This window comes from Montipora foliosa, chromosome 6 (assembly GCF_036669935.1).
Source record: "Montipora foliosa isolate CH-2021 chromosome 6, ASM3666993v2, whole genome shotgun sequence".
Lineage (NCBI taxonomy): Eukaryota > Metazoa > Cnidaria > Anthozoa > Scleractinia > Acroporidae > Montipora > Montipora foliosa.
Window position 1 is genome coordinate 26,848,432 of NC_090874.1, and position 15,000 is coordinate 26,863,431.

Here is a 15,000-nt window from a genome sequence, read left to right on the forward strand (position 1 = left end):
CAGCAATACGCAACCAGGACTATCTACACGGCGAGAAATTTACTCTCAGCTTTTGTTCTTCTCATCTTAGGAGGACAGAAAAAAGATAGAAGCTATTGAATGGCTGATGTTCCATCAATCGCATCGAACCGAGGCATTGAAACAGAGCAATGCAATCATTCGATGCTTTATTGGTGAGTTTGTCAAACGAACGCGTTTGCTCTAATGTGGAATCAAGTATTTTATTGGCAGTGTTATCTCCGAATACGGTACTTCTGCGCATCACCTAGGAAGCTAACTAATGATAATTTTTCAATTGTTTTTTCCTCGATCTTGTCCTCTATCGCTGTGTACGTGTTGCTGCCAATGTCGCTGTAGCTCAGTTGAGCCTGTGGTCAAATATTCTACATGTTATGACCCAGTTTCCTAGTTTGCCTTTGTTAAGTATTGGTAGTCCCATGTGGCGAAGTAAAATTAAAGATGAAGGGTCATTTTTGTTTTCAGGAGTTGGTTAAAGTACACTTGACGTCAAGTATCTTTCTTTACTCAGCTACTTAAATATCTCCACCTTCAAAAAACATACTTCACCATTTTCCTCTTGAAATTTCACATTTTTTGTGCGAAAGTGGTCACGTAAGTCAGCAAAAATAGCCGTAATTTTGACCCACCACCGAGTCTATACTGTATTTGACGTCACAAACTGCTTTGCATTCACGTTTTCAAAAGATTGTAACGATGCAAAGCAGTTTATGACGTCAGATTCAGAGTAGACCCACGCTTCTTTCAGCTCGGTCGTATATTTGCTTGAATCCAAAAATTCTTTCGAAGATGTACTGAAGTGCCCTGGAAAACGTGCTTGCTTATTTTGGACAAGAATAATTTTAGCGGTCAGGTGCATTTTAAGAAAACATACCCGTTGTCTCCACCAATCAACGTTCAGTCATTTTTCCGTTAGTGATTTCCATCGGTAATTCCTTTAAAATGATAAAGGAACAATACTAAAAAATATACTGTTATTGTTTTTTCTCGACAGCCACTAGAAAACATGCTGCAGCCCGTGAGGTATTTCAGAAGATTCCATCGGATTCCATTGATGTGATTCACAAACAGTGGGAGCTAAGGGTGGGTTTATAACGGACTGCTTTTGATGTTGCGCTTAAGGTATAGGACTAAATAATCGATACACATTTGAATTGTATTTGAAAGGATAGATATGTTTGACGAAGTTTTCGCTGGCCAAACAGATTGTTGGAGTTCATACTTCTTATCTTTGTTGTTTCGCAGAGTAAACGATTGTGGCGATTTTTGCCTTCGATCAGTTCTGCCACACGACAGATAGGCTTTTAGACGGGTTCAAACTCGTCTTTGTGAGCTCGAGCGCTTCAAGCATTGAATATTGCAGGAAATTCACTTTTAGCCTGAACGTTTGGTCAATACATGATGGGCTACTGCAATTTGTTTCATTTTCGTTAACTCTGCATAAAATGTGCCTGAGTTATTCCTTTTGAAATGTTTAATCGGTGAAGACCCGAAACCATCAGGCATCTTTAAGTTAACGTAGTGAATACCAGTTATGGCATCTAATAACAGGAACTCATACCATCCATTGTCTTTAGTCTCTTTCACATCGAAACTTCTAGACTCGTTGCAATTTTCTGTGTTGTTTCAGGGTGGATCGACAGCGTTACCGGCTGGAGATGACAATGCCATAAAGGAGTTTCTTTGCATCAAAGCTTACTTGGTTAGCAATTTGATTTTACTTTGTCTCTCTGGCAAACTTGTTTAGTGTTTCAAATAGTAAGGACCCGCCGTCAGCTATTGGGAGTTCAGCAGGAAGTACAAACCTGTGCCATGTTCATTCTATCTTTTAGGACGCTACATACAACTTTCTAGTCACATTTATTTATTTCTGATTTAAAGTACTGAGTCAGTTATTGTTTTTCGTTCAATCCGATATCTTTGCATGTGTGTACGTGTACGTGAGACGTGTACGTGACTTAAGGCAGGAACTACCAAATAAGCTTCTGAAAAAAATGGAAGGTCTAACGCACTTCAAGCATACATTTCTTTCATTCATAGAGTCCTTTCAAGGAAACACATGAACCCAACAAATTGCCCTGCTTTCAACTGAGTGACTTCATAGCTCAGTTGACGGTAGAGCATTCCACCCGCGGCATTGCAGAGGTCATGAGTTCGAATGCCGTTAAAGCCGCCTGAATCGGTTGTTCGAAAGCCGATTAACTTAATCCAGGATTAGCGTAAACTTTTGTTTCATGTTTTCTACTTTTGGGTGAAAGTTTCTGTTGCTTCTTCTTGTTTTTCAAGATTGACTTCGAATGTAAAGTTTTGCCGAGTATCACCGTTTAACAGCAGTTGGGAGTAAATACTGTAAATAAACTCCTTGGTTAATTTTTAATCCGGGATTAGCGTTAATCGGCTTTTGAACAACCGGGCCCAGGGCCCGGTTGTTCGAAAGCCGATTAACTTAATCTAAGATTAGCGTAAACTTTGGTTTAATTTTTTCAACTTTTCAGAGCAAATTTCTTTTGGTTATTTTTGGTTTTCATGATTGCCTTCCTCTAATGTAAAATTCTGCCAAATATCAGCGTTCTACAACATTTGGGAGTAGAGAAATAAACTCCTTGGTAATTTTTTAATCTGGGATTAGCGTTAATCGGCTTTCGAACAACCGGGCCCAGGTGTCTAATTTTGAGACAATAGGCCTTATTCAAGATAGCCGCCATGTTGGTTTTCAAATTGTCATGCAAATTAGCCGTCTGTTTTACTGGGCAAACATTCAGTGGAAAAAAGTAATGATTCCAAGTTCGAGTGAGGCCTAACACTACTGTGAAGTTTTTTATACCCAATTATTCCATCAGAGATCAACCCTATTATTGGAATTGGGCCCACACAAGGACTCTGACCTAGGGTTGATCTCTGATGGAAATAATTGGGTATAGAAAACGTCACACTAGTGTTAGGCCTCACTCGAACTTGGAATCATTACGTACTGTCAATATGCTACTGAAGGACAACAACTAACGATTGGAAAAAACGCAAATTGCGGAAAATTGGCTCGTCGAAATATTGAAATAGCATTGCTAAAAGTACGTTTTAGAATTTAGAATTAAGTACCTTTTATAATAAATTTATAACTTTTGATTGCCTTTGACATTTTGACTTTCTATACCTCGCTTTCTGCTCATTTTACACCAAAGAAACATCGAAGTAACTTGTGTAATCATTCTGTTTTACTACTTAGGCTTTAAACATTCAATGAACGTGAAACAAATCATCTGTGTGGCTAAGATATTCGTTATAACCTCTCGACATTTTGCTGTTTGCCCCCTCAGAAGTGTGTTGCTAATTTGCATGATAATATTAAGTCCAACATGGCGGCCATCGTGAATAAAGTGTATTGCTTAAATTGTCCAGTTGAGTGCGAGGATCATTTCTTTGCGTGTAGAATAGTAAGTGGAATTCGGAAATATGATCATGTTACGCCTGAACTGAAACGCCTTAAGTGGCTTCCAGTATCCAGTCAGCTTTACTATCGAAATACCATTTTGGCTTTTAAATGTATGAATTGTCGTGCCCCTGAATACCTGAGCACTATTTTCACCAAACGTTCTGATGTAAATAGTTATACAACCAGGAGTTCCCAATTTTTAAATATCCCTCTTTTTAAAACTGCCTCTAGACAGAGAACTTTTTATTACCGAACTGTTAGCATATGGAATTCCTTGGAATCTAATATGAAACTTTGTAGCAACGAATTAATCTTTAAGAAGCGTTTAAGGAACAAACTGCTAAGGGATTTTTTAGGAAGTGATTGATATCGTGATAAGTAGTTATGTAATTGATAGTGATGATTGGTTATTTTAATCTTGTAAATAATTTAAATAATTATGTAAATTATTATTTTATAATTATTATTGTTCCTGAAAAGCCCCTTTGGGGAGGTTCAATAAAGTATGTATGTATGTATTTCTGTCTTACGTAATGAGCTTCTGCTTAGTTTCATAACTCAAATGACGCGATTGTTTCATGGGGTTTCGTAAAACCGTTAGCCAGTCAACTATTTGGCGATTCACAACATATTCATACGAAACAAATTATTTTCAAGTGCGCTAGAACGCGTACGAGCCAATTCCAATAGGGAACTTAAGGACAGACGTATTGAGCTGCAGTCGGCAATCGTCATGTCACGGTCTTTATACTTACACAGACGATTAACATCTGGGCAAAACCACACTCTCTGAATGCGAAAAGTGAAGTTCTGGTTGCCTTCCGTTGCCCATAAACGCTTTTGCCCTCCAGGTCTTCAATGGAGCTTTGCTTTTGCTATCGATCGGGTAAAAAATCATTGAGCGAGTCGTCAACCGTAGTAATTAACTAGCATTTTAACATCGTCATCGGTCGACTGAAATTGACATATCCAAAGCAATTAATTTCCTCTGGGTTTGACTTCTGTATCTTTGGCTACAGAGTGTCTGTTTTTCACTCTATATTTGGGCTTGGGTGGCGACTAAAGCATGTTGTCCGAAATAAGCGGTGACCAGCCCAGCGTGCTCGTTTCTGTGCTACTTTTGTTGAAATGGATGATCTTTGGTTCAGATCTTTCCAAGAGGGGTTTTGAACGCGCGCATAAGTAGGCTTGTTTAGGTGTCGTTAATCACTCTATTTGGCTTGAGAGATCGTCATCGCTATTTGCTGAAGAAAGATGGGTATATTTAATTTAATTTAAACATCTGGAAAATCATATAAAGGCTTCATTTGAGTGGTTGACTTAGTAATAATTAATGATGATTTCTTCTCATATTTTTCAACGGATTATTTTGTAATTCTTCATCTGCAGGAGGCAATGGATGGATTCAGTTATTGGTTTCAACATTTCCATCAGAGTGTACCGGTAAGTGGAAGGAAAATCCATTCGTTAGTTTCCTCTGGATATTGAATCGTGTTTAGAATTGACGTTAATTTTTTTTGTGTTTTCAGCTAAAACCGCGACACGAGAAGCACGCTAATTTCACTGAAAAGGTTGCATTTGAACAGCGCCTGAAAGAGTACGAGGTAACCACATTGTCCTGCGTAGTTAAGGTAGTAATACTTCTGAATATGACGATCACCATCGCAATTTGCAATGGTATCATTATGAAAACATATTCAAGGAGGCAGAAACAAAGGGACTTGGGTCTTTACGCGGTCCAATGAACCATACAATAGACGGAGACAACACTTCGTCTCTTAGTATTTTCAAACAATTTGTAGGAAGATATATCTTCCTTTTCCAAGTCCAGCTCCTGCATGTTATTCCGGTTTTACACTAACTGTGCTAAAGGACCTACTTCCTCAAAAAAATCCTTACGTTCTTACGTATTTCTACTTTCAAAACAGGTGGAATTTGGAAGATGGAAGAACTCTCTGGATATTCACACAAAGGTATGTTAATATTGCTTTGACAAAGCATCGTTGCTTCATTTTTTGACTTCAAGGATTTGTTTATTTGTTAGGTCACTGTTGAGAAGCTTTATAACGTTCTTTTGTTCCCTGATGGAGGTTGGATGGTAGATCAGCGTGAGGTTTGTGTTTTGTTGAGTTTTACGTTCATCATGTCCTTTGGTAGAAATGTTGCATCAACAAGCAATCATAAAACCTTTGGTAGTCTATTCCATAAGTGCCTACTGCGCTTGTCATTACTAGTTAGTTTATGGAATCAGTGTTCTCTCGAGGATTTTGTCTTAGAGAGTCCCTGGGCCCCCTTTCCTGAAACGGTGGAAAACATAATTTTTCGTGATTTCTCCGTCCATTTCATCAAGGCACGTTCAAATTGGAACTCTTGCAATGATGGCTCTTCGACAATATTGTAAGTGCGTTCAATTGGTTTGCCTCGAGACAGATCTTACAGGTCATGATCTTTTTGTCGGCATCATAGGCAAGCCATTTGTATTGCAACTGCCATGCATTCTGAAAACCACGGTCTTTCTTCAGTGAAACAGCTTTTTGATCTTTGCTTGCTACGTTGTCCTCTTCAGCGTCCTCTTCACCTGCGTTACGATGATCTTCTGCACTTTCTTAAATCCTTGGTACTTTAGGGCGAAAGAATCAATGTAGTTTTCTCGTGCCACAACGAACAGCTCCGCGGTACGAATAACATTAGCCCGCGCTATTAATCATTTGTTACAAAGTACTTACCAGATTCAATATGGCGGTCTAGTTATTGAAGCTGCGCTACGCTTGCGTGACTGACGAAGGCAAACGTTAATAAAATCGAAGGCTTTCAATACTTTAACAAACTGCTTTCATTCAGTTAAAGAAGCAAAGAGCTGGGGTATTCGCTTGACCATTAAAAAACTGCTAACTTACTTCTGTAACTCTGTTTCGCTCGTAGCATCCTTGTAGGCCCAGGTGGGCGCATTTGCAGGTTTTTAATGCGCCCTTTCTATTTTTCTTGCGAGAATACCGCAAGGGCGCGGCCTGGTGAGAGCGCTGTGTAATGTGCATAGTTACCGAGAGAAAAGCAAGCTTCATAGCCAACGTTCAAATCGTGTGTTAGTCAGCAGTACATAGCCTTGGTGCTCACTAATTCGACTGAAAGCGTGTATTGTTTTTCAGTAGCAAGTGGGTGATGATGCTACCGATGGAAGTGCTTCACCAATTAACGGCAGAAAGAGCGATTTGAAACCCTCCAACAAAGCCTGAGAAAAATTTGTAACCAGGGTGGGAATCGAACCCACGAGGTGCAGATTAGACCAACGTTACTTCACCTTGAGTGGACAGGAGCAGGCATTACACCTTATTTATAACACAAGTGTCGTTTGAACGTAACATTTTATTTACCATTTTGTTTTATCACAAACAAAATCATTGTGCATTGCGTCTGTTCAGTAGTAGACCACAGAGGCTCTTTGGGGAAGAGCTTCATTGAATGCTCCTAAGACATTTTGATATCCCTTGTGAGCCATTGTCAAACGCTGTTTGACTTCCAAAAGATAACAAAGATAAAATGTGTAGAATGGAGAAATCGAGCTCGTAAGAAACGTGCGCACCAGAAGTAAGGGCTGATGCGACCCCCTTCTTGCAGTCTGCACCTATCTCTTGAGTATTATAGGGTGCGAGCTGTACTACAGTTTCAGACAACATGTCTTCAGAATAAAGTAGCCAATCATCGTCTTAGGGGTGTTTTACTTGATCCCAGTGGAGCTTTCATTCTGGCTTTGTAGATGATACCAATAGTGCATCGAAGCCTAAGATGAAGTTGATGGGAGAAATGCTTCTTTTTTTCCTAGGAGGAGGAGGAAGAATCAAGTCGAACTCATCAACTACAACTATTAAGACAGCTATGTCTTCCACTCATTTGCTTTCTGCTTCATAAAGTTTTACATTCAACAGAACAGTACAAGCAGGTTAGTGCTGAATCGTCTGTAAGGTCAACGAGAAACTGAAAGCGAATGTCGTGTTGACGAGAAAGCTGACATAACACCCGTTTGATCCAGTTGATACACTGTGTCTCTAGCTTTTTCTTCAGTTTTCAGAACCAGAACGTCTGGTTTTTAGCTTAGGTTGAAATTTGCGGTTAATACCTAAAAACGTCTTTTAAGTGTTCCTCAAGCTCAATATATCGAAAGTAATGCGAGCATGATAATACTCATAATAAAAGAAAAATTAAGACGCTCTTTCTGCAACTGACTCAGCATATTTTGAGCCCCAATTTGTAGAAGGGCCTCTTAAGGAAAGTGTATCGCGGGACTACCATCAATGTTGCACAAACGTTCCGGAGAAAACACTGGATGAGGGCTTTGGCCTGAAACGTGATGGACTTAGTGCGAATGCTGCTAAATTAACGTGGCCATAGAATTTCCGAACCTATTGTTCAATCCTCAAAACAATTGAGAAACACTCAACATCGCCTAAATTGCGATGGATGAAATGGCGATCTAGAGCATGACGTTTACGGTATGATTTGTATTGCAGTGTGTGCAAATCGCTGATGTCATCGCCTCTGAACAGTATCAGTTGTATAAGGTAAGAATTGGTATTTTAATAGTTTTACGGCAACATAGTGGGCATAATTAAATAAGGGGCAACTTTCGAGGGAGTTAGTGCTGCTATATATTGTTCTACCTGCATATTTCACTTGAAGTGCCCCTAACCCCAAAATATTTTTTTCGCTAAAATGAATCTTTGCACCTGTTCGAAACGCATTGCGACCATTTTTTCCTTTTTCTAACAAATCCTGCCATTTTATAGGCTTCGAAAGTTGCGAAAATCCAAGCATCTTTTGTTCACGACCGAGTCACAAGGGGAGTGGGTCTATTCCTGATTTGACGTCACAATCTACTTTGCATGCATTTTTACACAGAGTTAATGCAATGGAAATCAGTTTGTGACGTCAAATCAGGAATAGACCCACTCCCCTTCTGACTTGGTCGTGAACAAAAGATGCCTGGATTTTCGCAACTTTCGAAGCCTATAAAATGGCAGGATTTCTTAGAAAAATGAAAAAAAAGGCCACAATGCGTTTCGAACAGGTGCAAAGATTCATTTCAGCGAAAAAAATATTTTGGGGTTAGGGGCACTTTAATGGAGTTGAGCCTGCAGGCACATTTTCTTTTGTTTAAAACTATATGCAAAAGAGGCTTAAGGGTCAATTCGATACGAAATGACCCTTAGCCTCGTTTATGTTGCAAAACCGCTGATAACTCCGATAAGGGCTAAACGGTGTAAACCTCCAGCTTTCAAGTTGCTTAGAATTTACTAATTCCCAGAATAAAACCTAAGTGGGTTGTAGATTACTTTCAAAGAGGATACAAGCATCACAGTTTTGATTGTGTTTCATCTTCCCAGCGCGTGAATAAGCTTGTCGCATGAAACTGAAAGAAAAGTTCCTTATTTAAGTCATTTCTATCAATGGTCGGTGTGATTAAGTCAATTTGGCGGAAACCAATAGCCTGTTCGATGGCCAAGTTTTGTCTAAGTTCATCGTCTGTGTGCGTGTGCCAAACCATATATAAATTATATAGACTGCTATCAGGGTCTTCAATGTCACTTGGGCCAAGCGCTTTTGGCTTGCGCTACTCAGTGATAGGGTTTTGTGACACAGTCGAGGGAAACGGCCTCGGGAGGCTTAGGTTGCATATGATTGTGTGCTATTTCCACGCTACCCGTGTCTGACATTAAATATAGTAGTGGTTGGTTTTTTTACTTCGTGCATCCCCCTTCCATCCCCTTCTAGGTATCTTCTCAAAATACGCGTTGTTTCTTCAGTCGTCTCTGCATTTAAAGATCAATACAGACCTCTGAGCATAACAGGCTGTTGAGGTGTTTCGAAATTACTCGAAGAATATGTTCCTCTATTCCCGCATCTGTTTGAGGAGTTGGCAATTCGGTCACAAAACCATTTTGATTAACTGACTCCGAGACAAACACACCGCTGAATGGTGTGACACAGCTATTTAGCGCGCGACCATGGAGACCACTTCTAATGCCCTTTTCTTTTTCAACTTTCCACTGACCCGAAGAGTGATAGCCTAAAATACGCTTACACGGGAGTTGACAGAGTGAGTGGGAGGGTAGGAGGGTTCGGTTTTAGTGCTGACCAAAATCTGTGAATCGACTAGTTAAATCTGTTTTTATGTCGTTATAGTGAAGGCGAAAAACCGCGTTAATATAGTAGCCTAACTGAATTTAGGCTTTTATTGTGTATATACGAGTTGTCTTTCTCACATAATTTGTTTCTCGTAGGTGTTTAGGAAGGACGAGTTACAAAAGATGCTTTCATTATTCAGAGATACATCTCTTGCAGCCCTGGGAAAGAACCTGGATCCACTTGGTTATGATATGGAACACAAATAGTCCAGCGAACACCCAATTACTGTCATATTCAACTGAACCTTCTCGGGGGACAGCAAAAAACATATTTCGCGCGGGTCAAATTGCCATGCTTCTAGTGTGATAACTAGAAAGGTTCGTTATTAACTAAAAGACTTTCCTTTGCGACTGTTTGACTTTTTTTCTGCAAGACGTATGGGTTATTGACCAAGCGTGAGGTCAAGATGACTGGATATTGGCCAAGTTCTTTTTTTGCTTGTTTATGGACCGAGAAGAAGTCGAGGTCCATAAACACGCAAAAAAAGAACGAGGCCAATATCCAGTCATCTTGACCGAACAATCTTGGTCAATAAAGGATTTATTATATGACTTAAAACACCAAAAAATGATCTTTGATCTTGCGGGACCAAGCGAGAAATCCCGAGCGGGCAGTATCGCTCCATCTTGCCCGCTAGGGTAGCCAATCAGAGCGCGCGATTTGGTTCATCTTGCCCGCTCACGGAGCTAGTCATATAATAACACGAGTTATCGCCCCTTCTCGTTTCCCTTTTGTTTCTTATTTTCTGACAGAGCAGTCGTTTACAGATATGCAATGTATCTTCCCGTTGCAGTTTCGTCGGGATTCTTATTTAGTCGAGCATATATAACAATGCAGAATTGAAACAAGCAAAAACACTTGAGACATTTAATGAATACAATCGACAACACTTCAATAAATTAAAGTGGCATTGATGTATGCCATAAACTTCAACTTTCGGCGTTAAGCTTTTAACAGTGATCTTTGCCGTTGTGGATGAATAAAATTTCATTTAGATTGCAATCAATTTAAGTTGACCAACGCGGGCCGTCTGGCGTGAGATAACACAACATAGGGCTGGTGGCCTGAGGCTAAATTAGGCCTAACACGTTATTTGTGCACGAACGGTTTAGGTAGCTGGCTGTTTCGATTCTTGGCCGGCAGAGAATGTCATGAACATAGTTTCAAACAGTATCATAAGACGTGATGGTGCCAAGCTTAGTTTTTGTACCATGTCTTAGAGTTAAGAGTTTTTTCGTTTTTCCCCTTACTTTGAAGTTTAATCCCATTTATTATTGACTTAAGAATTTTAAACCTCACTTGTGTTGTTCTCATTCAAAGCCAATTCAGCTTAGCAAGTGGCGGTGGTCTTTGACTGAATTGATGCTATACAACTCGGTGTTGTATCGATAACTGTGTTTAGAACAATTTTGTTTTAGTTTTCTCCTCAAAATCTTCAATCGATAAACAAGGCTTTGTTTTGTCTAACCTGAATTCGTAAGAGTAATTAAAGTAAAGCATTTCTTTTTGTACGAAATGTGACTTCGTTCATCAAGGATTGATTGAACCCTATGGGCAAAACCACAGTTGTCTTTTTTTCAAACCTCATAGTTCAAAAAAGTTTTTGTGATGGTGGGTGGGAAAGATAAAGGAAGATAAATACGTTTGAAGACATTTTTCGACGCCGCAAGCCATGTAATAATGTTATACATGTACAATTATGAGATTGATCCGTGCGTGCTTCATATCCAAATCAGTATTGTTTTTTCTTTAGGGCTAATCTGTTAAATACCAATTTATAAACAGTATTTTACCATGGTATTATTGCAAACATTGAAGGCAGATGTTTTTCAACTTTATTACATGTTATTATTTTCTACTTCGGTAAAACTTTATTTTCAATTCTTTCATCTAATATTTTTGTTTAAATTCTGGTTTTCAAAGTTTTGCACAACTTGTATTTTGCATTTTCCCATTTCCTGAGGTTATTTGCAGTTTTTTGATGACAAATTCCGACCAAACGAAATTTCTCGTAATATATTAAGCTGAATCTTCTAGAATGTTTTGTATTTTTTCTCTTAAACAGGGAGCGTGTGTTGCACCGTTAAACTCACACAAAATTATTTTAGTACGGTTCTTTTTTTCTTCGTATATTTTCAAGCAATCAGTAGAAGGTTTTGCGCAGCTTAAATTGATTAAACGTTTTTGTTTTGTTCCTCCGAGCATCCAGCTTCAACTTAAGTGCGATTGTTAACTTCTAATAAATGAAAACTTCAACACGAATTTTTTTGGACAAAAGAAATGCCGCAGAAAAGGTTCTTTGGAAAATATAATACTGGAGCCATAGCATGTAAGGAAGTATCACATATCTGTGTGCTTGTCTTGAAGGGGCATACTTTCGTTAGTTTCCTCTGTAGCCTTGCTATTTGGAGTCACAAGACCACTCTGATCAGATGATGCCTCTCGATGTGTCATCGCGTGTGATTCAGCCACTGTATGCCAAGTAGAGAGGCCGGTTGTTAAAGGGTCCCTTTGATTTCTCAGGATTTTTGCCCGACAGCGACGAAACAGTCTTTTGAAGGCATTTCTGTAAGTTCGGTTTGAGCATGTATAAATGATTGGGTTTAGACAGCTATTGAGGTATTCCAGCCATTTAGCAACATTATAAACATTAACGAAAGTGACTGAATTAGATTTTCCGCTATTAGCTACTGACAACACAACTACGAAGAATGGCAACCAACAGATCACGAATCCTCCAATCACAACCGCTATTGTCTTAGCAGCTTTTATGTCAGTAGCGTAGTTTCTGCCGATTCGTCTGGCTTGGTAACGCGCCACAAGATAGATTCGACCATACATAACCAGCATTATTAGCAATGGTAGAAAGAAGCTGACAACAGATACGAACCATAGGTAGCTTGGAAATGGCCAGTTCAACAACCTTGAACTTGAAATTGCGGTCGCATAAAACCACGCAAAGCAAATGATAACTATAACACGCCGAGTCGTTTGAATCTTGACATAAGCAAAAGGAGATGTGATTGCCAACTGACGGTCAAAGCTAACCGCTGTTAGATTCGTAATTGATGCTGTTCCACAAAGAATATCCATGCAATCCCAAAACTTTCTTAGGTTCTTGCCGTAGATCCAGTTATTATGAGAGAGTTGAACCAGCATCCAGAATGGCATGGCAATCAATGCCACTAGAATGTCGCTTATTGCAAGAGAGATGATGAAAAAGTTGCATTTCGTTCGTAAATCCCGGAACGTGCAAAAGCTTGCTATAACGATCAAATTTCCACTGAGAGCGACAACAATCTGAAGAGCAACGAACACAGCTGCCACAGTGTAAAGGGCTCCTGGTCCTATTCGGGTTACTTGAGTAGGATCTTCAGTCAAGACATTTAATGTGCTGTTGGTTCCCTTCTCCATTCCTCCTGTAAGGAAAAGTAATCAAAACAAAGTGAAGAATAGAGGCTATGCTGGTTGCAGGTGACAGCGGGTATTGTTGGCTGAAATTTTGTCTCCCAAACCGTTTAGAGAAAACTTAGAGGACGAGCTTGTTAATCGAAGGGGTTTACTTTGACACTGTGGACACTTTGACAGTGTTGCTTTCCGAATTTCTGAAAAGCGATCATCGATGTGAAACTAATGGAATCACTCATTCATTTAACTATCTTACCGCAAAATTTGCATGTTTGTGTCAAATTGCGTTTACGGATAATTTACGCTTGAACAAAGAACAGCCTCGTGTGCAATACATACTGATTAGCAAGTAGGCTGACAACCAATTCTTTGCCGCATTGTTGTTTCTCGTGGTACACGATGTTGGTACTTGAAATAGAACAGAACTGTTAAGACCACTGTCGCTCAGGTTGCCGAAATGTCAATGAATGTGTCAAAAGAGTCTTTCTCAGGACTACCGATATTACCTCTGGCTTCAAATCATTCACAAAAACTGCTTTGTTAAATTAAAGTGGGGATATTGTTGACCACCTTGCAGTTGTTGTTGAGGAGCGAGTGAGCGGCAATATGAACAGAATTTAAAACAAATCTGTGCAGAATTCAGACATTTTTGGCTTTGCTGGCTGTTCACCAGAATGCATAGCACCACACCAGAAAGAATCGCTCTAACGGACAAGCCTCGCTCTGACGGACGAGCCTCGCTCTGAGCAGGAGTCACTTACGTAATATTTTATACGCTATACCCGCTAACCCTGTCTTGCTTTCTGGTCAGCTCCATCTCCTGCCAAACTTTAGGTAGCCTGCGAAAGCAGACGTATTTCCGGCTGTCGTTTCTCTTCCCCGGCAAGAATTAAGGTAACTCTCATTAATTTTATGACAACTAGTGTTGTGATAATAACCAAAATGACCACGTCATTGAGTAAGGAAAAGTTGGAAAAGCACCAGGAATTAAGAAGAGAATTTGCTCGGTTATGGCGTGTAAATGTTACTGTAACGCACGTAGTGGTTGGGGCTTTGAGTATGGTGACGCAGTACTTACAGTGGAGTATTCAGCAAATAGGAGAGACTGTAAGAACGGAATTTCTGCACAAAGCGGAACCGCAAGAAGTGGTTGGGTACGTGATGAAGCATGGCAGCAGGAAAAGCTACATACAGCCAGATGGAATGATGATATATAGCATGAGCACTAAGAACTGCTTCTCATGGCTAAGCGAATGGAAGTCATGCCCAACGTATGTTGTGGCCGGTATGTGTAAGTTCTACGAACAGCTCCTACCAACGAAGTTATATTATAGAGGGAATTTTAGTATATTATAGAGGGAATAAAGGCCCGAAAAGTCTCGGGACTTTCGAGAAACAGGGCCCTGGGGCCCGTTTCTCGAAAGTCCCGAAACATTTTTGGGCCCGGAAAAGGCATTTGTGAAAATGCCAACCGCTAATTTTGGAAAGCTGATCTTTTAACATGTTTTCAAGGTAGCAAAAAGCAAACTGACTGTGAAATTTGACGACTTAAATCCTCTCCGTTCTTGAGATACAGAGGGAATTGTGACACCCGAAAATGGCCCGTAAACTTTCGGGACTTACGAGAAACGGACCCCTGGTCACTTAAATTCGCCTCCCTTTGCCTGTGACCGCGCACCTGTGGCTCAATAGTTTGAACACCGGGATGCCATGGGGAAGGTCGTGAGTTTGACTCCAGCAAGACCAACACTCGGGGGTCTTAAAATAACTAAAAAAATGCATATGTTATAGGTTTTAAAAATTCTGTAGGTGAAAAAGAAACTAGAAAAAAAAGTGTTTTTTTTTCTGCAAAACTGGGCTACCCATTTTGTCACATTTGAATCTATTAGAGACAATTTCTATCATTATGCGGTAGCACTATATGGAAAGATTTCACCGTCCCATTTCTTTTAAGAAGACAAAAA

General features: G+C 39.8%; 2 protein-coding genes across 13 annotated transcripts in view; one reads left to right on the forward strand and one right to left on the reverse strand.

Moving 5' to 3' along the window:
* LOC138007053 (nuclear pore complex protein Nup107-like) overlaps window positions 1–9,975 on the forward strand; it is a 68,986-nt gene extending 59,011 nt beyond the window's left edge. For both annotated transcript variants that reach the window (XM_068853728.1, XM_068853729.1), the window contains exons 33-42: window positions 71–173; window positions 1,013–1,101; window positions 1,649–1,720; window positions 4,838–4,891; window positions 4,978–5,052; window positions 5,377–5,421; window positions 5,493–5,561; window positions 7,269–7,385; window positions 7,954–8,004; window positions 9,724–9,975. In XM_068853728.1, the coding sequence (XP_068709829.1) occupies window positions 71–173; window positions 1,013–1,101; window positions 1,649–1,720; window positions 4,838–4,891; window positions 4,978–5,052; window positions 5,377–5,421; window positions 5,493–5,561; window positions 7,269–7,385; window positions 7,954–8,004; window positions 9,724–9,834 (786 nt within the window). In that variant the 3' untranslated portion in view covers window positions 9,835–9,975. The remainder of the gene's footprint in view (window positions 1–70; window positions 174–1,012; window positions 1,102–1,648; window positions 1,721–4,837; window positions 4,892–4,977; window positions 5,053–5,376; window positions 5,422–5,492; window positions 5,562–7,268; window positions 7,386–7,953; window positions 8,005–9,723) is intronic.
* A 1,474-nt stretch (window positions 9,976–11,449) lies between these two features.
* Window positions 11,450–15,000, reverse strand: part of LOC138007054 (alpha-1B adrenergic receptor-like) — a 42,542-nt gene continuing 38,991 nt past the window's right edge. For 10 of the 11 annotated variants that reach the window (XM_068853730.1, XM_068853741.1, XM_068853738.1 and 7 more), the window contains one exon: window positions 11,450–13,047. In XM_068853730.1, the coding sequence (XP_068709831.1) occupies window positions 11,969–13,042 (1,074 nt within the window). In that variant the 5' untranslated portion in view covers window positions 13,043–13,047 and the 3' untranslated portion in view covers window positions 11,450–11,968. The remainder of the gene's footprint in view (window positions 13,048–15,000) is intronic. The other variant, XM_068853740.1, reaches the window with a different exon arrangement.